This window comes from Ambystoma mexicanum, chromosome 13 (genome assembly GCF_040938575.1).
Source record: "Ambystoma mexicanum isolate Mex_15411 chromosome 13, UKY_AmexF1_1, whole genome shotgun sequence".
In the NCBI taxonomy this organism is placed as follows: domain Eukaryota; kingdom Metazoa; phylum Chordata; class Amphibia; order Caudata; family Ambystomatidae; genus Ambystoma; species Ambystoma mexicanum.
The window spans coordinates 793,674,254-793,700,287 of NC_090938.1; the positions used below are offsets into that span (position 1 = coordinate 793,674,254).

The following is a 26,034-nucleotide window of genomic DNA, read 5'->3' on the forward strand; positions in this document are numbered from 1 at the left end:
CCTGATTCAAAGTCATTGTTTTGAACATATTACCGCTTTTTATGCATTACCATTTACAGACTTTCCTGAAATTATTAAGAAAAATCAATTGTTAAATATATCTACTTGTTGGTCTGGTATTCCAGATATTAGATAGTGTGCAGGGGACGTGAGTTCCCGGTTTGGGAACTTAAACTCTCTTCATTGTATTGTGCAACCAAGGTGTCATGGTTGCCCCTCTCTCCTCTGCACCTCATACTTGATAAGCATTTTGTCTAAACACCTAGTATCCAAGCTGACTATTAATATTTAAAACATTTTTCGTCACTAGGGTGTGCCATAGTTGTCCTATCCTTCCTTTCAGTGAGATGTTTACACAGGATCTTGTGATCAACCAAGTCAAAGGCTGCTGAGAGATCCAAGAGTAGGAAGAGCGAGGACTTGCCTTTGTCCATGGCTTTGAGCAGTTGATTTTTAAGGTCAAGTAGGGCCGACTCTGTCCCACGACGAGGGCGGAAGCCAGATGCCTTTTTCCAAGAATGTTGTGAGCTTCTAGATAGGACTGAATCTGTAAATATGCAGCCTTGTCCAGAATTTTCAACAGGAATGGCACAGTGGTAATCAGACAATAATTGTTAGGGGAGTCAGGGTCAAGGGTGCTTTTTTTAATAGAGGCCGAACCCAGGCTTCCTTAAGGGTGAGCGGGATGGTGCTAGTGGCGAAGGAGGCATTGATGAAGGTGGTGACAAATGGGGCAAAGGCTGTTGCAGTCTTTGACTAGGTTGGCTGGGCAAATGTCTCCTTTACATAGCGATGGTTTGGTATGCTTCATGATCAGTAGGACTTCAGGAATTGTTACTTCCCTAAATGCGAAGGGTTTGGGTATGTTTTTACTGTTTGGAGAGTTTCCGGCTAGCGGGCATAGATGGTGGTGATTTGGCTTTAGGCAGTTTGTCAAATTGAATTTTTATTTTGTTCTGGAGTGTTTTGATTTTGTCTAGCATGGCATGTTAGATGATGTTACACCAGGTTACGTTTTTCTCGGTAGGTTGTGTGGGGGGGGGGGATTATCAGCTCATTGTAGATGGCGAATAGCTCTTTGGACTGGGAGTTAGCTTTCTCAATTCTAGAGTTGTATGTGGCAGCTTTGGCTTTAAGGATGGCCTTTTTATATTGTTTAGCAACTGCAAGGTAAGTATCTCTTGTGGTAGTGGAGGGGTTTGTTTTTCACGAGGTTAATGCTGCTCGTTTTGCGGTTCGGGCATCCTGGAGTTCTTGTGTGAACCAAGAGTTCGCATGGAGTATATGCTTGGCTTTTTTCATTTCCAGTGGAGCTACAACATCTAATACATCTTTAAGAGTGGTGTTGTAGATCTCTACTAGTATTGTAGGGTCGTTAGATGTGGGATGGGCCAATACCAAAGTTTCAAGGAGGAGGAGGGGGGGGGGAGTAATCTGTCCATGGTGAGCAATTTTTTTCGATCTTGCCAAAGTGGCTGGCATAGGTGGATTTGGGTTCCATCCTGTTTTTAAGGGTATGACGAAGTGCAGTAGATGGTGGTCAGTCCATGGGCAAGGGGTGTTAGAACTGATGTCGGCCACACAGTTGTGATCCGCAATCCAGTCTAGTATACAACCTTTGGTGTGGGTCGGTTTGTTCACTAGTTGGGTGAAGCCTAAGTTTTGGAAGGCTTTAGCGTGGGCTTTGCTTTTCTTGTCTTTTGGGTCCTTCAAACCCAAGGTGAGGTCTCCGAGGAGAATGGCTCTTGAATTTGTTTTAAGGTTGTCCCCTAGGATGTGGGTGACATTGGATTGGAAGTCGAGTGGGGCCTGGTGGGCGGTAGACAATGTGTATTGTTATGGTGTCATTTGGTGAAGGAGATATTTTTGCTGATAGCGTGTCAAAGTTGTCAGCTTCAGCGGTCTTAAGTTGCCTAGCCTTGAGAGTTTCGTTGAGAATTAGGGCGACCCCTCCTCCTATCCTAGAAGTTCTATCTTGGTGAAGGATGATGTACCCTGGCGGTAAAGTTTTGCAGATGGCTGGACCTGAAGCTTCATGTAGCCAGGTCTTGTTAATCGCTAGTATGTCTAGGTCTAGATCCGTAATGAGATCGTGAATCTCTGCAGCATGTGCTGGCAAGGAGCGTGCGTTGATAAGTGCACATTGGAGCTGTGTTTTCTGGTTGTCCCCTGTTTTGGTTGTTGCAGGGAACCCATTCGGAGTGGTGGTTTTATGGGAGATTTTTGGTATGGGGTGGCAGTCGGTGATGTCGGGTGCTGGGAATGCTTTTCAGGGTGGGTCTTAGTGGGGTGGGCAGAGCGGCAGCCTAGCCTCTGATTTCTCAAGTGGAGCGGCATGGGGTGAGTGTTGGCTTGTGTGCTGTGGAGTGGTTTAGGCATGATGATGGTGCGGTTAGGCACAGTGCCAGGGACGGCCAACTTCGGACTTAGGTTGGTTGTGCCTGTGGGTAGTGCCGGTAGGAATGGTGTAGGTGGTACATTGTGGGAGCATGGGAGTGTATCGGGTCGAAAGGGGGGACCTTTTGTGGGCTTATGTGGCAGCACTCGAAATGAGGGGTCGGCAGCAATGGATTCAGCTCACTTCAGTGCCTCTTTGTGGTTTTGGCGCCTTTTTCCTAGCACAAAGAAGGAATGAATTCAGCGGTTGAATTTTCTTCAATTATTCAGTCTTGAACGCTAGTAAGGGGACGTTTGGTGAAGAATTATTGCCTCTGGGGGTCCACACAGATGCCTGCAAAGTTTCAGGGAGATTAGATGTTCGCAAGATGATGCACTCGCAAATGATCCAGGTACCCCAGGTATTGGCGTTATGAAGCCCAGGAGAGTTGCAGGACGTCGGGGGATGGCCCAAAGTGAAGAGGGTCTTGAGGCTAGTTGGTCCTACCAGCCCAAAGTAGGAAGTCTTCCTTGGCGGAGCTTCCCTGTCGAGATAGAAACTGGGTCAGCACAGATTCATCAGTATTTCCACAGCTGTTGAAGGTACTGCTGGCATCTCTGCTCGTCTTCTGCTTCGGATTCCTTGTTCCAGTGGTCGACTCTGCCTGTAGTCCAAAAATCCTTGCCTTATATGCTGGAACCCATTCATTCACTCACTCCTATGGAGCTGTCAATCACCTGGGGGTTGGTTGTCCTGCAGGACAGCCAGCGGGCCAGTTAAAACTGGTTTCAGCCAGACACACCTACAGACAAAGGACAGTGAAGTTTCAGGACCCTCCCTCACTTCCTGCCATGCCAGACACACCAGAGCTGTAGTTCACACAAGAGAATGCAAGTCAGCGGGACTCCTCAGTGACACTGCACAGAGGGTGCTTGGTGTCACAACGTCAAAAGAAAATGCCTGAATTAAACATGGAGAGATAAGCATACTCCCCAAAAGCAGTGCTAAAAAGTTCCACTCAGGAGATTAAAATTAAAAAAGTCCAGAGTCCAGCAAAAGTGCTGGGGGACTCTCAGGTTAAAGGGAATTAGCACAGAAATAGAACATTCTCCATAACACCTGGCAACAGCTGGAGGCTATGTGAAGACTTAAGAAGGTTGAATGAGATTGAAGTTTGACGCCTACCACATGCCCCAAATAGACAAACGGAGGAGACCCTTTGAGGGTGCAAATATATTTCCACACTCTACCTTACAAAATGGCAGGTGCCCCTAGAGGAAGCAAAGAGACAGCTTTTTCCACCCCTGAAGTTCTCTTTTAATTCACAGTCCTTCCATTTGGTCTTCATGAGACAATTGTTACCTTTCAACAATTGGTGGATCACCTTCGGACTTCGAGTCGAAGTTTTGCAGCAGTATCGTCACATAAACCAGCTCATGAGAAAAATCACCTGAAACATCTGACCACAGTTTGTGATCAACACAGGGCGGTATGCATCATGGCCCTAAATATCACTTGGCCAAGTCATCAATCAAGTGCCTCGGCTTCGAAGTGGGAAATGGGCTAGTGTTGGTCCAAACCAGTAAGGTAGAGGCTGTTCAAAATGTCACATGGCCCATCACCAAAAAGGACATTCGAGCACTCCTGGGCCTGGTGAGATATTACCAGAGTTTTATCCCCAACTTATCAGAACTAGCAGCCCCCTTAACATACAATCTGACTTGCATGAAACTAGTACCACCTTATATTATCCCATGATTGTACTTCTTGTCCTGTCGAACTTCAACATCCAGAATGCCTAGCGGTGGAAGAACGAGCGAACAACCCGACCCAGAGATAGCGGGGAGCTGCCCTACCACGGAGCAACCCACACAACAGACCAGCGAATCAAACATGCTACAGAACATAGACCCGAACTAGGAATATGACTCCAGCCTCAGCTAGTTTGCGGAATGGGCCACTCAGCATCCCAGAAATCTATTCCCGCCATGCGAAACTCAAAAGACAATTCTCTTCCCTCTGACAGGGCACAGAGCGGTCCCCCTGGCAAACTGGCATAATTAACACTCTGACAAACCCCAACACAAACTGAAACACTGACAGATTCTGGCGGCTCACCATTGCCTACAGTCGGCGGACCAGTGTACAAGAACACAGTGAGGCTTCAGACCCCTTTTATGTGTTTGCTCACATGCAACTCCTCCTCTGGGGAAATGAAAACCAGCGGTTGGCCAGGGGAACCATGTGAGGGGGAGAGGGAAGCGGGGATAAAAGGGGAACAGGACGGTGAGGGTTATTCATTTGAAGTCAAAGGAGGATAAGGAGGACCAAGAGACCAAGCAGAGGAAGGACAGTGCAGAGGAGGATTGTCTGAGCCAGTCAAGCTGTGCACTAACTATATTCTTTCACAAAGTACATGCTCACATGTATTGTTTTTGCTTAAGTTACTTATTTAGTGTATTACAAAGCATTCCACACATCACATTCAGCTTAGTTGTTTGTTCTTGGTATCATTCATCAATTGTATCCTCATTGATTTTTGATGTATTACAAAGCATTCCACATATCACAGTCAGGTTAGTTGTTTGTCCTTGTTATTGTTCGTCTATTATATCCTCATTGATTAATTAAGTCATCAATTGTATCCTCATTGATTGATTAATCAGAGTTTATTTCCCCCCAAATTTGTTTGTCCTTAGTATCGTTTATCAATTGTGTCCTCATTGATTAGTCTCTCGACACGTGTTTCTCCATGGGTGTATATCCATGGTTCCTTATATTCGTATGCTTTCCTTTTATCCACTTTGTACTGTGCCAAGACGGGAAGAAAGCGGACGACAATCGCATCCAGGGAAAATCTTTAAGGTAAATTACCTGACCACCAGGAGGAGTAATTTAACCTGTGCCACTGTACAAAGTGGATACAAGGAAAGCATATGAATATAATTTTCATTAAAACAATCAAATAGGACAGTTTCTCTCCTGAGGAACCATGGATAGACACCCATGGAGAAACACGTGTTGAGAGACTAATTAATCAATGAGGACACAATTGATAAACGATATTAAGGACAAACAAATTTGGGGGGGAGGGAACTCTGATTAATCAATGAGGATACAATTGATGACTAATCAATGAGGACATCATTAATAAACAATATTAAAGACTAACTAATAAATAAGGATACAATTGATAAACAATACTACAGACAAACAACTTTGGGGAAAAAACTTTGATCAATCAATGAGGATACAATTGATGACTAATTAATCAATGAGGATATAATAGACAAACAATAACAAGGACAAACAACTAACCTGACTGTGATATGTGGAATGCTTTGTAATACACTAAATAAGTAACGTAAGCAAAAACAATACATGTGAGCGTGTACTTTGAAGTAAGAAGTTATTGTACATTATTGTTGCGGTCACAATGAGCTGAGCCTTTGCGTGCGGACAGCTAGACCTATATATGAGCTAAAAGGACTCGCCCTGGAACAGATCCGAATTTGACCGGACATTTTATCTTAAGAAGGAGTGTACAAGGTAAGGCATTGATTGGTGGGAGAAAGTGGAGATACTTAGGTTTCAGTGGCTGTGCAAGTTATGTGAGTGGGGCTAACAGGAAGAGTAGGGAATGAACGAGAAGGTGACTGATGGAGTGGAACAAGGGCGACTGTGGGAGAATGTGCGAGTGTGGTGAGGTGTAGTATGATATGATATTTTATTTGTATTGCGCTCATACACAGGTGTTTCAGAGGCCGTCGAGGTAAGGGAGGGAAAACAAGGGAGGACAAACCAATGATCTTACTAGGCCCAGTGACATTGAGAATGTGCAGGTGCAGGGGAGAGGGAAGGGGGAAAGAACGAGGGGCAGGCGGTGGGGGGAGTGGAAAGTGCTGAACATGTGATAGAACAACAACAGGTAGTGCGGCCAGCAGGTGGCAAGTGCGAGAATAAGGTGCAGACAACAGGTGTCTTATAAGTGCTGGAAGGGGACTGTAGGGTAGCAGATACAGAACCAAGTGCAGGGGTTGCCAGGAGGCACTGCAGGTGTATGGCTGGAGGGTAGGGATCTGGGGCCGGAATCAGAGGGTAACCAGGTGGCCGGTGCCAAAGCAGACAGATTAGCAGGGCGGAGGAAAAGCGAAGGCAGAAGCAAAGAGGAAGGTCTTAAGGTGCTTCTGGAACCGAAGTTTCAGAGAGGCAGGGAGGCTGTTCCAGAGAGAGACCCCAGCCCAGGAAAGGGATCTACCCCCCAACTCGTTACTCGAAGAAGCGACTGACCTTGAGGAAGTTGGAGGTGAAGGAGCGAAGAACTCGAGTAGGAATGTATTTACGTAGGGAGAGTTGAAGGTATTATGGAACCAGGGCCCAGAAAGCCTTGTGGACAATGCAATGGGTCTTGAATTTAATCCTTGCAGCCACTGGGAGCCAATGAGGAGATTTCAGGGCTGGAGAGATACAATCCCAGGGCTTGAGGCCAAGGACACATCTCACAGTCCTGTTCTGGATGAGTTGTAGAGGACGGAGAGTGGTTGCAGGCAGATTTAGAAAGAGGATGTTGCAATAGTCCAGCCTAGAGAGAACCAGAGCTCTGGAGACAGTGAGCTTCTGGGGGAAGGAGAGAAAAGGAAGAATACCTCTGAGGAGGTGCAGTTGGTAGTTGGACTTTGAGACATCAGAGATGTGAGGAGAAAAAGAAAGTGTGGAGTCAAAGATGACCCAGAGGTTCCAAGTCTAGCAAGTGGGAGCAGGGATAGGGCCAAGGGAGGACAGCCAGAGAGTGACAGGAAAGGAAAGTGCAGGTGTGCCGATGAGGAGGATCTCCGTCTTACTAGCATTAAGGCACAGGTCGTTGGCGGCGCACCACTCCTGGATTGCAGACAGACAGTCGGAGATGAGAGAAGAGGTGGCAGAGGGGAGCCTGAAAACAAGTTGGGCGTCATCCGCATAGCATTGAAAGTTTGAGCAGAGAGCACTGCAGAGAGGGGCGAGAAGTAGTGTGGAATGGGAATAGTAGTGGTAGAGAGAAGTGGGCAGTAGATTGAGAGAAAAAGAACATCTGAGTGAGAGGATGTATAGAATCTGCCCGCAAACTGCTCAGGCCCCCGTTTTGACCGTTCATTGAAAACGGGGGCCCGAGCAATTTTTGTCCCCCGCCTCCATCGTCAAGAATGCAGGGGACACCCCAGCAGCCCGAGGCCGCAGATACTTGAACATGAGGAGCAGGGGGCACCCCCGCTCCTCATGTTCAAGTAATAAGGTCAAAATGAAACAAGGTCAAAAGTAACATCTATAATTAGGTCAAAAAGACCCAACGACCAAAAGTAAACAACCAGATTGAGTAATTCCGAGTGAGAGAGGGGTGGAGTGGTGAAGACAAAGGAAAGTGGGTGGAAGAAGGGAAGGAGAGTAGAAGAAAGGCATAGGTAGAATAGAACATCAGAGCGTTGAATACAAGGGGGTGAAAAGGAAGGACCAAGTGGGGCCTGGGTGCCTGGAAGGCCCCCCCTTACACTGTATTGGAACCTAGATTAGTGACCACCTAGCTTTCTCCCAGAAGGAGATAGTTACAAAGGGCCTTTGCCATTAGGGCATCACCACCAGACAGGTAGTATCTTAGACAGAAGGGGTTACCATTCTCTAGAGACCATCCTGGATAAGGGAGGGAATGGCCTGCATTAGACGAGAGAGAGGGACATCCCTTAGCGTGCACCTTATTGGGTCTGGAGAGTTGCTGTGTTCTTGAGGCCATCTGTGACACAGTGCAGTGCAGGATGGAAGCCAGCGCTCTTTGTGACCTTAAAGCAGTCTCTCAATATTTACTCTATGGCAAAGGGCTTTAGAAGTGAAGTGCAGTTTAAACAGTGCCTTTCTTTTATGAAGAGCGAATTGGCAGAAACAAAATGCATTATGCCTGATAGGCATTTGCTTACTATTACACCAGAGGTCAGTATTGTTGGGATTTAAATTTTATATTTAATCCAGTTTTCTCTCTTCAGTGTTAAGTGATCAGGACTAGTGCACGTGGAGATATTGAGGTGTTTATGACTATAAACTAAGACTAAGATAAAGTAGGCATATCAGGGGCAGAGGACAGACACAGCGTTGGCAGCAGCTTGTCCTATGCAGAGTAATGCAAGAGTACTTGACTAGCATCGCCATGAAGCACCTTCTGCCCCTTGATTCCCCAATCATGTCCACCAGCAAGCACTCCAACTCTAGTTCCCCATCTCAGAGTGCATCTAGTCACCTATTTTGTTGCTTCAACACCACCAATTCTCCCTGCCACTCCCACTGTGTCTTTAGTGTTGAATATGCACAATACCCTTCATCTTCACGCTCTGACAGAGAAGGGAGCCCCTTTAGATTTCACCGCAATACACAACATCCTACAATGATTCTAAGACACCATACCTCAACATCCTTCTGTAGACCCAGTCTCTTTCCTGCTGAGGCTTCATGCAAATTCGACCAATAGCAAGTGCCCCTTCTCCCCCATAAAACATTATGAGCCGTCAGCTCCTGGTCGAGTCTTTCCCTTCCACTTCCAGGAAGTGCATTATCTTTCCTGCATTCATTCACTGCTTTACCTTATGAGGGCCTTCAATCAGACTGATCACCCAACATTAAAGTGAAAGATACAAGGCATGCAACATGCACCAGGATTTGACCCACAGCCCACATTGGCCCTTCACTCACGTTTGGTCAGCGCTGGTTGCTTTTTTTTCGTACGTGAAGATGGCTCAGCTTCTGGCTCCTCTTCTTGCCCTGAGGTCTTCCCCAAATCAGAGATGCCAGACCTAGATGCTGTGTTCATGTCCGAGGAAATACTGTGGCAGATTGCAATTTCACGAGTTGGGGGCAGTTCAACTGACTCCAAAGGTTGTGTGGTAGCATCTTCTTGTTCAATGGAGGCCCTGTCTGCGGTTCCCTCGTTAACTTCCTTGGAAGACTCACTGGTGTCGGCTACATCCCCCAAAGTCTTGCAAAGCACTGCAGGTTTTGTGCCAAAGGACTCTGGGCCCAGTTCTGCAATATCTATTGAATAGGCTTGGGTGGCTTCTTCCGACAGAAACAGACTCAGGGGTTGTGTGGTTTCTTCAGATTGGCCTGGTTCCACAGATGGTCTCTGTGGATCCTGGCTTTCCAACAGAGAGGCAGTCGATGCACAGCAGGCTCCCTGCTTTACTGTGGAGGGAAAGGCAAGCTCAGCGGTCTTCACTAGCAAGGACGTTTCCACTTCATTTTCTGCTTGTAGAACATCTAGAGCCATGGTCTTCTGGCCCGCCATTGGCTGCTCCCCTCTGGAAGCCTCGGAGATGAGTGGTGGCTGGTTCACTCCTTGGTTGCTGGGCTCTGAAATAACCTTTTGCCCTGCTTGAAGGCCCAAGTACACTGATATGGGCTGGGTCTCATCCTGAGAAGGGTTCTCAGAGGGCTCAATCGCTTGGATAGTCGTTGCAGGAATGGTGTTGCTATAAAAAAGCTGTGTCTCTGCTTCGGCAAGAGTAGTCTCTTGCGCCTCTGTTTCTACTTCAGTGGGTTGCTGGACTGCTATATGGGGTTTCACCAGCCCAGTCTCACTGCCAATCATTTTCTGTGTGGATGTGCATGGACCTTGAGGTCTGGGGCCACCTGCCACAAAGAAAGCTTGGGTGGGTTCTTCTTCCAAGCTGATGTAACTGAGGTCTGGTCCCATGCAAAACGACTGAGTCTCAGCCACTGCAATATTCTCATCATCGTCCGAGAACTCTTCCTTCTCAGGGGAGGTGAAGACTGCAGGGGATGAAGGAGAAAGACAGGGGCTAGAAAGGCATGCACAGCATTTGGGGCCCCAACAGTTGCAGCAAAACACCATCACCCCTCAAGAAATACATTTTTTAAATGAAGGGAAAATGCACTTGCAAGACATCATTAAATAAACAATTAAAACAAAATCAGACTCTCGTATCTACTACAGTCAGTAGACAACTCCATATACTTCCCCACTGTGGAGGTTGGCCACCATCAGAAACGTGTGAAAGACAGGGCTGCCTCGTAGATCCCTCTAAAAAACTATCAGTGTTAGCTTAATGCAGAGTGGTACCTTGTGCCCAGCTTTAGCACTGCACAAGAAGTGGTTAGTATCTTTATGTGTAATTTCTCCAGTGCGATCTGAGCCGCTGAGAGGGCTTAAATCACCACATCTGATCACTGGCAGGGGGCTTTCATTTCAGTTCAATTTCTGAATTTCCTCGCTACACAAACTGCAGCATGTATACAGTTCAAAAGCCCATTCTGAATATGCAATCTCAAAGACAGGAAATTCACCCCTTGCCAAAGGTTAATAGAAGAATCAGCCATCATGAGGAAGAGTGCAGGGCTCATTCCCAGCAACATGGATGCTCTGAAGCCCTTACGGCTCTTCTGACAAGGAATTTTACTGATTGACTATTTATAGCACTGGTAGCAGGCAATATTTACAGCATAGGTGGTCTTTTGGCAGGGATGATCCAAATGGCAAGAAGGGGGTTCAAAAATCAGATTTGCTGGTTGTAAGAAATGGAACATTGAGCTCACAGGACATTATGGAAAACTGAAGGTGCAAACAGACTTAACATTGCTTTCCTTTCATCTTCTGTGAGAAGGGCTACTGCACGTAAACAGTCCGGCTTTCAAATAAAGCCCAATATAAGGTGGGGGGAGGTTACGATGCAGTGATTGGCTTTTCTGAAAGCATTTAGGAGGCCTTCAATATCAAAATATCAATAAAAGGCCTGTAGTGGCAGACGGAAGTTTGTTCCAGTGAAACGTTGTTCAGAGCTTGGAATCTGCAATACTTTTCGGGTAGCCTTGTTCCACAAGGCCCTTATAGTAAAATAGGTGACCAATATACAGAACCAGTCCATATGTGCAGCAAGTGTAGAAAGACAAAACCCCCAAAACCATGTAGAGGATCATGCATTCTGAAGTTGGGTCTATTCGGACAAGACTTACCTGGCACAGGCAAAACACTGCCTCCGGAACTGGGCACGGAGGACTCTAGGAAAAACACACACAGAAAGGTCAAGCCAACAGCACTCACAACAATAAACTACCCTCCACAGCACAGCCTTTGTTGTCACTACAAACCTCACTGTCAAACAGGCCCCAACCTCTTTTCTCTTAACTTGTTTTGAGATTTGCGAAGCAACAGAGTATTGCTCAAGGAGCTATTTACTCTATCTGCTCCTGAACAAGCCATTGCCCTCCATCGCACGTCTCATTCACAGGGAGTTTTCTTGGACCACCATCACTGCAGCATATTACAAACACTGCTTTTTTAAAATCTGAACTTGACCCGACTTGTTCAAAAACAGGTAGCCGAGCTCTGCACCGTCTTGAGCCTGTTACCAACCTCACTGAAGGACCTCACTAGGTTTGTTCAGGGAAATTACAACCCCAGTTCCCTCAGCTTGCTAAACCCCAGATATTCAAGGAACTTTCAATCTTGTCTACCCATATCCAAATCACGCGCTTGCGAAGGTGAACCAGCACTTACTTTTAAAAGGCTTGACTGGAGGTGACTTGAAGACGAAAGCCTGCGTAGCCGCTTCCTCCTCACCAGCACTCTCTGTTTTCCAATGAGAAAGAGAAAGTGGTAGAGGTGAGCCGGGTCAACTGCACCACGCGCACCAGGTTTCAAATGAGAGGGAATTGTGGTAAAAGGACACAGTTCCCAGTTTGCAATTCTCCAAGGCCAGACTGCTTTACATTACAGGCATACAACAGACATCCCTAAAAGAGAGTCGTCATAGTGAGAAAACTCAGACATGCATTTCAAATTTTTTAACACCAGGGAGGGACAAGTGTGAGCTTTATCCTTTCGGTGTCAATAAAATGACCAATATAGTAGGAACAGCTATGAGACCAGCGCCTAGCCAAATGGGTTGGTTTCCATGTAAGCGGTCCTAAATAACTACTACCACTATTTGGGCTACTACTATACAAGTATAACATGGGAGAAATGACTTACAATCTTCAGCATCATAGCCGCAAACCACGACACTGAACATACCTGCTGATGAATGTTCATCCTCTGCCAGCCCCTGGACACCGGAGGCAGCCTCAACAAAACACTGTGTGGCCTCAAGAGCTAGGCTGGGGTTTTCTGTAAAACCAGGGGAGTGGGGTAGGAGGCACAGTGGAGACAGCAGGACAAATGGGCTTTAGTCAGAGGGATCATTCTATAAAGCACACCAATAAAATCTGTTTAGACTGACTAAGCACTTCATCTCTCTCATTTATAGGTAACTGGTGGTTTATAAACGAGCTAATTATGTACATTGAAAGTAAGTATAAAGACACTCGTATGACAGAAGGCAACAACTCAGACAGAGGCTGGCAACTGAGTTGAGGGTTCACTTGTATAATTATAAAATGCAAACACAAAACAAGTTATATGGTTCAAGTGGCTCAGAATAAGCCTGAAAACACCAACAAAAATCTTAATAAAGTTGTGCTGGGCCTTTTTCTGAGTAATGTAGCTGCTAAGTTTTAGTTTTTAAAAACTGCCCCAAGTCAGAAGCCCAACCCCTCTCTAACCAGCAGTGCTTATGACCTGGGGGGACCACAGAGCCTAATCATTTGAAAATATAGTCAAAGAATGCATCCTCAAATATAGAAATGTCTGAACCAGTCCTTTGTTTTATTAGACACTGATCACCTGAGGTCTCTCATAAGTGTTCCTGAGGTTTTTCCTCATCGTCTTTCTTCACTTCACTTTCAATCTACTGTCTGTTGAGCCGGGAGTCCTGAGATTTTCCTTTCTATAAGAAAAAAGATGCATGGTCTTCGTCTCGGAGGGTCTCGAAGCTGTGACACCTTGACTTCCCTCAACGAGACCAACAGCAGAAGTAGCTGTCCCCAGCAACTCAGAGGACCCCAGGGGTGGTCTATTTGGAATAATTGGAGGATGGGGCCAGAGTGTACTTACCTGTTTTTGTTCAACCCCCTTGTCCCCACTACTATTGTGATCATATGGGGGCAAAGCCCAATCCCTAACACAGTCTTGTATGGCTGTGATCAGTGGAGCTCTAGCCAAGGATTCCCCAGGGTAGCCCCTAGTGTGGTGGGATTGAGATCATAGCCCTAAAGTTCTTACTTACCTTATACATCCAAAGGTGCTTTTAAACTACACTTTTCTGCCAACCTGTTGGCTTTGTCAAAGCTTGGAAAGGGTAACTTTTGAGACTTCCTACTCAGTCTCAGGTACTTAACTGGAATGATGACTCTGAGTACAAGGCCTGCTAAAGCTAGGTGGGTGCCTTATATTTAGAAAGGCAGTGTACATGTTTTTGTTGGTAATGCACTGTTCTTTTCACTATACTACAGATTCAATGCTTTGCTTTACTGCACTGCTCTTACTGCGTTTTCGTGATTATCCACTAAACATCACCTCATTGTCTGAGGTGACTTTAACCTTCCCTCGCCAACCAAGTCTCAGAAATCTGAACGTCGGTCTTTTCTTAATGACCACGCTCTCCACTATCCATAACCTGCCTACCCACACTGGAGACAACACTTTGTATCTCTTATTCATCTCCACCTCTCTCTCAGCCACTAATACTACGGTCACACCACTCCTCTATCTGATCGCTCCATTGGTTCCACCACCGCCATCTCCTTTCCACCTTCTGACCTCTCCTCACCACTTGCCTCACCTATTACGAAAAGGAAATGTGAACCTTCTGCATTCCTCTCTTTCTCTTTGACCTACAGTTCTCACTCTCCTCCTTCACATCCAATGCCTTTTCCACCAACACTATGCTCTCCAGCTTCCAATCCCTACTATACGACTCATTCTCCTCTCACGTCCCACTGCTACCTTTCACCTCCAAGTCTCAGCATCCCATTCATATGCTCTCTCGGCACAGACATGTGTCGGCTGCTGCGCAAATGGAGGTATACCCACTCGTATGAGGAGCTGAACCTTCACCTCTCTGCACTGAACTCTCTCAAGTCCTCTCTTGATACAGTGAAAACAGATTTCTACTGCACCCCCATTGACTCTCACTCTAACCATCCTCGCTGGCTACAGGGCACTGTGATGAATTGCAGGATTACGTCACTTCTCCTCGGGGAGAGCCTTTCCATGGGAGGTGAGCTCGCAACACGATACTCAACCTAGGGCTAGAGGCTAGCGAGACCTCACCGGGAGAGACTCCCCCTGTGGGGACAAGGACTCCTGATGAGGTGCTCCTTGTCCAATTCACTCAACAACCAAAGTTAGTGAAATCTTCTGGAAGAAAACAGAACAAATCACTATACATTTGCTATTGTGATATTCCACCTGAGAAAAAGTATACCCGTCTGGTACTGTGACGAAGAAAACCAATGGAACTATAAAGAACACCAGTCGAACAGTAAAGACGAACTATTAACATTACCCAGAGGAAGCCCCAGCACAGCATCATAAGTGTTGGAGGAGGAGACACCAGAGAGAGAGAAACCCGGGCAGTTCAAAGCTGCTGTGGCAACAAAGCGAGAGAAAAAGACACAGCACAGCTTCCTACGTGGAAAGGAAGCCTGTTTACAGCAGTGCCCGAGTCTCACCAAGAAATAGCAAAGCTCTGGAGAGCAGAGCGATAAACGACATGTCTCTGGAGGGATCCATCAAGGCCTGGTATGTGAAGAGAGAATATTGGGAGGCAGTTTGCAAACAGCAAAGCCACGCACAAGGCGACACAGCAGAGAGTGTTGGAGGGAGAGGAAGAGACAAATGAAGTTGCCACCCTGACACACGGAGAATAATCCAAGATGCGAACTACCGACCTGTTGACGCGATCCTAAGACCAGGGAGGTATCGGGAAGAGGGGGAGACCCGGATAGGGTAATGAGTATAACTAATACTATACTACTATTCGTCACAGTATTACTACAGAAAATGAGCACCATGGTTGTGACATTCATACTCGTCTCAGTGAGACTCTAAGGAATAAGAAGAGTGAGAATCATCACCGGGTCCCTCATACTCGTTCCAGAGTCAGGCAAACTGATAAAAGGAGTGGAGAACTCTGATGGGAACAATATTGCTTATGTTATTCAGGATACAAGTTGGATGTCAGCTAAAGAGAGACTTAAGTTTATGTAATAAACCCAGAGTGAAAGAACTTCAAGGAAAAGGAACCCCTTTAAAGAGAAGGCAGATCAAGGGAAGGCAGAAAGTTCCTTAAGTGAATTAAAGGAACTGATAAGAGTGATGAGCAAAAACTATTTAAAGATTATATATTAAACTTGCTGAGGAAGCGGTCCCAGGAGAAGGGAGTCATTATCCTGGAATTTGGTTGTTTTGTACTAGCGGTAGGGTCAGAGTAGATTCGTTTTGGCGGCAGACAGACTATTCCTTTGGACTTCACAACTGACTGACAAGCGCCTTAGTTAGTTTTGTTAGGTAGGGAAACCCATAGCTTAAGGAAAGTGAGGCTGATTTCATATTATTGAATACAAGTCAAGATGGAACATTCTAGTCTGCTACTTCTTCTGATATATGATTCTGACCCACCACAGCACCCTAAACAAACTCCTCCTAAACCTATGACTATCAACTCCACTCTCACAGCCAATGAACTAGCTAAATACTTCACTGACACTCTCCTGACCTTCCTCACACTCCACCTACTCTACCATCATCCTCTGCCTCCATTTCCCACTTTAGTTACACCAATACTGAAGAAATATTATCTCTACTGAGGAAGGCTAACCCCTCTTGTGCCCCATCAGACCCTCTTTCTCCTCAGCTAGAGAAGCCTATTGCCCCTTTAATGGCCTCTCACCTCGCTGAACTCTTCAACCTGTCCTTAGACTCTGCTTGCTTTCCCTCGGTTTTCAAAACAGCCACAGTCATCCCTCGCCTAAGAAAAGCAATGGGTTGACACAAATCTATTGGCTAACTCTTCGACCTGTGCCTCCCCTTCTGCACTACTCAAAGTGCTTGAAAGGGTTGGGTTTAACCGTTTTACCAATTGTTTAGACAGCCACAACCTTCGAGACCCCTACAAGCAAGTTTACACTCCTGTCACTCCACAGAAACTGCTCTCCAACAATAGCTCAACTTCATCTACTCTGCTAAGCACGCCAACCTATCCGCTATCATAATTCTCCTTCACCCGTCTGCTGCCTTCGACACGGTTGATCACTCTGATCGCCTTAACACTCTCTTCTTGGGATTCACGATCAAGTCCTTGCCTGGCTTGAATCTTACCTGACACCTCGCCAATTCTCTATCTCCTGGAGCAACAAGACCTCTCAACTCACTCCTAACTGTTGGTGATCCACAGAGGCTCTGTATTGGGTCCTCTCTTCTTTATGTTATGTTATGTTATTTTGCATTCATATAGCGCCTTATATACCATTGGTAAGGTCTGAAGGCGCTGGTAGGTTGAACGCCCTTGGGAACCGAAGTTCAGATCAGTAGAGAGAGTAGAGAGAGTAGAGAGAGTCAAAGGTGCGAGTGAGCACCGGCTATGTGTGCAGCTGCGCGGTATTCATGTGATAGCTGCATCTTAGCGGTAGGTGTGGTGGTTGAAGGATCAGGAGTATGTGTTCGTTCTGGCAGGATTTACCCAGACCGAGTATGGCTGCGTTAGGCCTGAGGAGAACGCCTGGCTGGGGTAGTGTAACCAGCAGTGTTTTACTTAGAGTGCTGTGGAGTATGCGGCGGATGTTAGTATGAGAACAGTTATGCCGAATGGAGTCATAGTATCTCTGTGTTCTAGTTGAGTGGTGGTGTAGAGGGGAGAGTAAGCGTGGTGGTGTGATACGATGTGTTATATGCTCTTTCCGAACATTCTCTGCATTCCAAACCATATTATATACGTCACGCAGTTCTGTGCGCTCCAGTCCGTTCCATGCACTCCTATCCACTCCATGTATCTCAGTCTCCGCCACCCATTCCGGTTCGCACAACGCAATCATGTACTCCAGTCTGCCCCACGCGCTCTACTTCACTCGATCCATCCGCTCCAGTCCGCCCTGCGCGTTGTACACTGCCCCACGCATGCATTCTTGTCTGCTCCATGCATGCATTCTTGTCAGCCCCACGCGCTCTACTTCACTCGATCCATCCGCTCTACGCATCCAGTATCTCTACGCAACTCGTATGCTCAAGCAACAGGTCAGTTCCACTCTCGGCACTCGTTCGCTCTAGGCACTCGCCCTCTTTATGCCCTCACATGCATTATGTATTCACCTGTTTGGCTTACTCATGGGCTCTACGCACTCGCCCCCTCAATGTACTCGTCTCCTCTATGCACTCAGCCCCTCAACACCTTTGCTCTTGGGTCATTAATCTCCTCCTTTGGATTCTCGTAGCAACATTTTTGCGGATTAATCCCAAATCATCTTCTCTTTTCCTGAACTCTCCTCTGATCCCTCTATCAACATTTAAAACTGTTTGCCATTAAATATTGGATTGTTTTGCACTCTCTGGTGTTATACTCTACCAAAACAGAGGTGCTCTTCTTCCCTGCAAAATACTCTCATCTCTTCCCCTGCCTATCCAGGTCCCACCTGACACTCTCCCCTACCTGTATCGTCTATGACCATTCCCACATCTTCTCTACTTTTCATCTCCAAAACTGATAGTGGCACATGCCACAACCTCCTAAATATCCGACACCTCCTTCCTTCCAACACCTTCAAGGAACCCTTAATCACTGTTGTACTCTTTAAACTGGACTACTGTGCCAGCATCCTTTGTGGTCTCCCAAACTATGTTTTCTGTCCTCTCGACAAGATCATTAACTTTGCTACGAGGATTCTTGTTGAACCCCCTCACTTCACACCTACCTCGTTGTACCGTAACCAGGCTGGACAGCCGATGATAAAAACAGGGCCAGATTTACATTTCTGCTCCTGGTTCACAAACCTATCCATGGAAAGGCACCAATGTATCTATCCAACTCTACAAGCCTTCTCATAATCTCTGCTCCGCCTCCTTGACTACCTTGTGGCAGCTCGCCCTACCTGTGCTTCCTCCAGCTTCCACTGCTTCTCTCTTTTTGCTCCACTTGCATGGAATTCTCTTCCCCAGGTCATCCAAGAAACAGTCCCCAATGATTTGTTCAAATTAAAGCCTACCTCCTCGTCTCTGGGTTAGCTTCTTAACCTACCTTGCATCTGCCTTCTAGCTAACATTTTCCTCTCGCAGCTACCCTGTCCCTCACGTTCTACTGCCTCCACTCTAGCACTTCAACCATCATGATCACATCCCTAACACAGCTGGCCTACCTGCACTCAAAAACATCTAATGTTGGCTGTACTTAATCTATGCATGTCAACCCATGTATTGTCCCCGGTGACTGTTCCATTTGCCCCCTGCCCCCAACCCCCACACCCACACATTCCAAACCCACCATAAACCTGGTCAGAGTGTCACTCAACCTCACCCAACTGAACTCACTACTTCCCACCAAATCTGATTGCTTATCTATTGGATGTTATTTTGTGATCAAAAGAGCATTTTTCCTCCCTGTATAAATAAATAGTAAAAAGTGTACATAAGCTCACACTGAGGTTGCCAAATGTGTGCACACAAGTGTGTTGTGTAATATTTGCTTCTTTTTGCTTAGTGTTGTAAGGCCTAAGAATGAGTCTGTGTTTATACCTCTGTGTGAACTCCAATATTCGACTGTCTCTATGTGTGGTTATACACCATTCTCATAGCTCCTGGAATCTGCTATATTGCTTGCTAAGCACACATTACCAACACTGCGATTGTCTAGACGAAGTGTCAGTAACCATGTCACTGTCGAGGTTGGCCTCACACAACCCTCCTACACTGCTAGTTCAGAAAGTCCATTTTCACACTGTGCATGTGTGGGGACATTGAGGATTTAGGAATATCTTTTGCTTTTTCTTCCCTGCCCCTTCCGTGTGTTCTGCCATTATAGACGCTGTCCCCTACACACATCACCCTGCTTGGTAGGAGAGGAGGTTTAGAGGTTCCCCTGACCCAGGGAAAGGCGAAGGGGTTATCCCATTGCAAAGGGCCCAATCTAATAGTCTCTCTCTTGTTTTCACAGACCCACTAATTGGCTGACCATTGCCCTGACTAACTGGGTTTTTCCACCAGTTGCTCTCATTCTGCTTGTGGTCTTTCATCCAACTACTGTGTGTAATGTTACTGTTGCTGGTTCCGACCCTTGGGTAGGCTTTACCCCTCGGTTTTGCACGGTGCACTGACTTCGCATCAGCCCCTGTGCAACCTCTGATGCGTCTGTTCCTACATAGGGTAGTCACTATTTAGGAGGGATTGGTTTGTGAGGCCTATTTGGGTCCTTGACTGACTTGGGATAAACAGAGTAATTAGCATCTGAACGTACCGGTGGGATTCAGCATGTGCACATGCCCAGTGATTGCGTCTAGTGCTGTGTGCACCGTGTGCTCTTTCCCAGTGATTGTGTCCAAATGCTGTGTGCACTCTTTGCCAGGAATAAAGTCCATGGTACGGTTGGATTGTACCGCAGGGTAGGAGTCTGGGATGGAAGTGCTCGACCCCATCTACTTATTGCTGCAAATGTTCACCCTTAAGTGGCTGCCAGCTTGAATTGGTAGAGCATTAAACAGGTCGACCTGTTCAAACTGTTAGTGACCTGATCTACAATGTGACGAGGGCGCTAAGGGGAATGCATGGTGGCGGTATGCTGAGAAGGTGGCACGGGAAGGGGGAATGCATTGTGGGGTTATTCTACTAACATGGGAAGGGGCTGTGGTGGGCTGCGTGTTACAGGGGGTATGGGAGGTGACTAAATACAAAGGTGAAACAGGACAGGGATGTAGGGATCATGCAGTACAGCCCGGAGAGGGGTAGTGGGTAAAAGAGTCTGGGTGGAGTGATGGTGGTAGGAAGGGAGGGGACCCCACCAAATAATAGGTCATTGGGAGAGAGAAAGAAATAAAAGGGTATAAGGAGATGTATAGCGATGCAGTTATTGGGGGGGGGATGAGGGGGCGAGCAGTTGCATGTGTCAACCACCTGGTGTTGAGCAATATGCAACCGCTAATAGGGAATAATAGGGGGTGAGCAATTGCAGGGTCGAGCAGTTGTGGTCAATGAAAGGACTTTCAACCACTTGGTTTTTAGACATGCATCCCCTGGGATTGATGTCCATGGTTGGATATTGATCCATACGAGGCAGACATGGATGTAGCCCACACAGTGGCTTACTTATCCATGTGAATGAAAGCCTAGTCATTGGTGTGTGCACACATTAGCAAATAGCTTTACTAAAGGGAAGGGACTTGGCATGCTTTCCTCATGCCTTGGGAGTGCCGAGAGAGTGGCCAGGATCCCATTAAATATCATGGGGGAGTCACAATATGCACACATGCAAGATCTAAAGGTGTGGTTTATTGCAGAGGGTGTACACTCCAGATTTAACTCATTCAAGGGCCCACTCACTTCTCCCAACGAGTCCTCTCTGCTTATCTTCAAAGGCCAAATAGCTTTCTCCAGCAAAGGGATACGGCCTGCCATCTGCTTTAGTGAGTTATACAAGTGGGGGGAGGAAACATAGCTACATAAGAAACAGACTTACCAAGTGAAATGGCAAAACAGTAGCATTGAAGGTGCTGGATGATCGGAGAGCCTCATGCACACAACTACAATGGCATGGTGACATGCCAGTGGAAAAGGCAATATTCACGACTGAACATGTATTACAAAATAGAGGTTAACAGCAAACTGGGACTGCAAAAAAACATCTAGTCACACGTGTCCTTCTGGCTGCAACCCTAGACTCCTTAGTCTCGAGCTGGGACTTTGCCTTTTCTCTAGGATTGATGCACTGGGTCTGTACAAAGCCGTATTGGACTCTTTTCTGGAATTTCCTGCACCTCTCAGAGCTGTGAAGAGAACTTTGGGGCCGATTCCTGAAACATGTTTTGGAGCAAGTGATGAGATTAACTAGCACATCATATTACTTACGCCAAAAAAAGTATCCTATTGTGAAATGGTATTTGAATATGAAAATTCAAATTCCCTTACTCACTGCTACGGTACATTAGGGCAAGCAGTGTGGTATTGAGGGGCTGTTCTGGTCAAGGGGTATAAGAGGTTCTGTGCAGTTTAGAATGCACAGAAAATAAAGACATCCCTCTGCGCCTGTTTGGAACAAGTGGAGGGGAATGGGCAAAGCACGACAGTCATCCCTCGCCCTGTCATGCAATGGACCAGCGGTGTGAATCCCATCTGGTCCACTTACATTTCCATTCTCCAAACAGGGATAGAGATGCTTTATTTTGTTTTTTTAAACACATTTCAAAATGACAGACCCAGACCCACAGAGGTGCTTGGGGCCAATAATACTTTGATTCCAACACTAATGAATGGAGGGGGGCTGTTGGAAATAAAATAAGAGCATTCTCTGCATGTTTTCCATTTGTGGTAGCTTTTGAGATGCTGCCCCTTAGTCCCCATGTCCACTGAATCGTGGGCCTCAAAGTAGTCGCAAGCACGGTTCTGGCTTCATGGTTAATAATGTCAGTAGCACTTTATGAAGGCATGACCCCGCCCACCCCCAATCACCCGCGTCGGGGAGAACAGAGCCATTCTTGATGCTCATTGAATCCTTAAACTAATACATATTCATTCCAGATTTCCAGATTTGACCACGTTTTTCAGTTGGCTTAATGTCTCAGAACAGAAAATGAACTTCTTTTACTCAGGTGAGTGAATGTGCCTGTGGGTGAGAAGTCCAGTCTAAGCTGGCCAGGCTGAGCAGCATCTCTACTGGACCCTTTCTGACCCCAAGCCACACCAGACAAGCCAGTCCACCTCCTCCTCCTTTACACAGGAGCACGCACATAGTCTTTTACAGCACACACCTTTCTTTTCAATCTTTTGGCAAACACTGAAGCCGACTTGAAGGACCGAGTAGAACCGCTTCCATTACAGAGCTCTACACAGCATGTCTGCTGGGAAGAGGACCCATTAGAAAGAGGGTTATGGGAGAAGGCGCGAGGACATTGGCAACCAACAGACCACAGGGCTAAATACAGAGATCAGGGAAGAAAGATGATCAGGTTTGTAATTACCATCAGCTTCCGGGTCACTGTCATCCTTTGTAGTCCCCTCTGTGGCCTCATCTACATCGGTCTCCTCTTCTTCATCATCCTCATACTGGACAGGTCGGGACTCTGGTGTGACCTTCCCCTTCCTGCTACTGGGAGGGCCTCCTTTAGTACTTTTCTTCTTCTTTGGAGCACTTCTGGAAGGGCGGACCACCTCTTCTGCGTCAGTGTCGCTGTCTTTTGCATTATCATTCCCCTTGCTGTTTTGTTGGGCTGTGAACGCGCCTATAGCGGTGGGCTCGTCTTCCGCATCGGTATCACTATCCTGGGCCGCGCCCTGCTTGCTGGTTACCGCTGTTCTACAGGCTGTGATATCCTCTTCCACATCAGTGTCACTATCCTGAACAACACCATGCTTGATGCTGCTGGCCAACTCCTTTCTGGGAGACACAGGCTCCTCTTTGACATCAGTGTCCTCAGCTGCAGCACCAATCGTATTCGGGGCATCCACGTTCTCTTCCACGTCTGTGTCGCTGCCCAGATCAAGGTCAGGCACAATAGCTGGCACATCTGCATCCTCTTCAACATCTGTATCGCTGTCAAGGTGAAACTGAGCAGCGCCCTGAACTGGAGGCAAAGCAGTTGCATTACCTTGCTTCCTGTTCCTGGTTGCAGGGTCATCTTGGCCGAAAGCTGTGCTTGGCTGCTCCTCCACATCCTTGCCACCGCCCACAGGGAACTGAGCTGGTCTCCGCTCTGTGCTGGAGAGCTCTCCAACGTCGCCATTACTTTCAAGGATTTTTGCCTCTTCCTCCTCCTCTACGTCAGTATCGCTGTCTAGGTGATACTGTGCAAGCCTCTGCTCTGTGACCACACTAGCGTGGGACTCTGCCGCTTTGTTTGTGTCCACACTTGCATTCTTCATGGATTGCGTTTCCTTGGAACCAGGCTCTGTGCTGGATCGACTTGGCCTGGCTGCTTTGGGCGGTGCAGTGGCATCTCGACGTACCTTCTCTGTGCTGCTGGTCTTAAGCAAGCTCTCGTCTGCCTCTGTGTCACTGTCGTACTGCAGGTGCATGGACGGGGCGCTGATAGCAGATGCATCTGCGTATTCGTCATCACTGTGAAATACAGGGAAGAAGAAGATATGCAGAGAGAGCATCAGAAAGCTGCAAGCAGATTTCGAGACCTGTAGTGGAGGAACAAATTACTGAACAAAGAGGTAAGGAGTAATTGTACAAAAATAGAGATTAATCAAGAGACAGAGTGGAGGAGAACAAGGGACAACATGTCAGAGGGTCAATAATGACATTTGAAAAAGAAAAAAGAAGCAATGGTGAAAAATAGAGAAAAATATTAATTAACCACAGACAAATGGACAAAAAGGTATACCCAACACACATATTTCCAGTTAATCTAAGAGGTGCATTTCATGTACACCTGAATAAAACATGACATGAATGGGCAGGATCATAGGCAGAAGATACTGAGGAATTGACTCTAGGTATCCAGAGGGACCTCCCGAGGCATGAAAGCAAAAATCATACGAGGGTCCCCTTGCACTTGCCTTCTTGCCCCCCACCCCAGTACTTCCCTGCCCCCTTCCCTGGCCCCCCCCACTCCTGCTCCTCTCGCTCTGCCCCTTAACCCCTGCACTTACCACCTTCTCGAGCACTTGCGCGGTAGGATTGTCACATGGCCAATATAACAGTCTTTTGTTTTTCGTTTTCATTCCCTTGTCCCGCTCCACCACCCCCACCCCTCAATCTTGTCTTGTGGCGTCTGGAAACACTGTATATATACTGTGTATAAGCGCTATACAAATGTAGAAAAAATAAAATAAATGTAAAAAACCTATGTCCCGATTAATGCAGGGTTCGAAATAATGAAAGGAACTCCCTAATACGCAGCATGTCACACAAATCGGACTTCCATATGAGAGGCACACTATAATTTAATTGTCCATTAAATATGACCCAATATACTATCAAATGTATTGGACATATTTACTAATTCAACTTTACATACATCAAAACTACCTCTGAGCCAAAGGTAGCTTCATGGGTCAACCTAACCAGGCTCCTCTAGGCAACGAGTAGAAGAAAAACAGCTTTCTGAAATGTGGATCCTAGCAACGTGACTAACGGATAAGCCATCGGTGTGCCTCAAATGTTTCATAACGAACATCGTGCCAATCGGAGATTCTCGTCTTCCGTTTCCCCTGCATGTAGTCCCTTGGGGGTGTCCCTATGTACGGCGCTCCATTGCTTCCCAGATGGTTCCATGCTTTATAAACCGCATAAATGCATACATGGTGGCTTCCTCCCAATGACATCAAAAAAAGATGGGTGACGGAGGGCTCTGCCCCGCCTCACCCTCCACCAAAAGAAATAAAGCAAACGGGGCTACTGCTTACCTTTCTGGAATCACAGTGGCAGAGCTGGGGGATTCGAGTGCCGCGGATGTGCAGAGGTCCCCACGTTCCCGTGTCTCTGTGGATGCTGAAATGGGTTGACAATGTGGGGAGAAGGAGAGGAGGGAGAGAAAGATGGAAAACGATCAGGTGACGACATACAGATGGCAGTAACAAATTGGGATGCGATGGAGAATCTCTTCTTGGGATAGATAAATTGCACGTAACCACTGCAGACCCTTCAATCACCTGAAGAGTAAGTCTGCATGATGACATACTCCCCAGCGTACTGAGCCCATCGTATGTATGGCTAACCAGTATTATTGCTGGTACACCAGACTGCGGGGCAGGGTACTATGCAGGTACCCACAGATCTCACTCTTGGGCTCACCTTTAGGTAGACATGGCTGAGCGCTCAAGGTCCAGCTGCTGCAAGCATGCACAGCGCGCACTGGATACCTGTTAACACTGTGTTATTAGAGGAAATTAACATCAATGTCCAGTCTGAGGTAATTGATACAGAAACACTCTTCACTTGCACAATTGCTATAATGAAATATATGCAGCAAACATTCTCAGAAGAAATATCAGTCAAAGCACATACACAAGTTCAGGGTCTACAACAATAAGCAACTGGTGCAGCACAACAAAGGCAGGGTCAGGCTCTGCTTCTGAGCAACCTCCCGTCTCAGCTGTCACATTTGTCACCTTGTATTGCAAAAGGCACTGTCCTTGGATACCAGTGGTATGTTCCTTCCAGGTAAGGTACTGATATTGGTCCTGCAGGACTGGATCTCAGCGCTGGGGAGCAGAGAGACACAACCCAATGTCCAGAACTGCAGCAGTCCTTGTCAAGGTCAATGTACAGCTGCTGGGTTCCTGCACTGGACCTCTGCTGATCTGGTCAGTTTAATTATTCATGTAGGCAACACCACAGCCCAGTCATGCCTAGGTTGCTGCCATTCGCTGGCAAAGTTCGGCAACAGGAGTAGGTCTTCTGATTGCCCATCCCCTTTCATTTGGTGTTCCCTTTCTTAAAAGAGCCCAGGCTGAAATGGTTCTCGGCGGTCATTGCCGTGGAGTAGTGGAGCACTACACTAGTAGTCTCACTCTAAGGGATGCTGGCCAAGGTTCCTAACGGTTCTAGAGGGGCCGCTACAAAGCTTCGTCATTGCAGGTTGCATCGTCTTAGAACTAGCTTTCC

At 46.8% G+C, this 26,034-nt stretch overlaps 1 protein-coding gene across 3 annotated transcripts in view; it reads right to left on the reverse strand.

The window, feature by feature from the left end:
• MDC1 (mediator of DNA damage checkpoint 1) overlaps positions 1-26,034 on the reverse strand; it is a 323,363-nt gene that overhangs the window by 213,534 nt on the left and 83,795 nt on the right. For 2 of the 3 annotated variants that reach the window (XM_069635188.1, XM_069635187.1), the window contains 6 exons: positions 24,834-24,918; positions 22,442-23,538; positions 12,423-12,515; positions 11,907-11,978; positions 11,363-11,407; positions 9,086-10,162 (listed from right to left, as the gene is read on the reverse strand). In XM_069635188.1, the coding sequence (XP_069491289.1) occupies positions 9,086-10,162; positions 11,363-11,407; positions 11,907-11,978; positions 12,423-12,515; positions 22,442-23,538; positions 24,834-24,918 (2,469 nt within the window). The remainder of the gene's footprint in view (positions 1-9,085; positions 10,163-11,362; positions 11,408-11,906; positions 11,979-12,422; positions 12,516-22,441; positions 23,539-24,833; positions 24,919-26,034) is intronic. The other variant, XM_069635189.1, reaches the window with a different exon arrangement.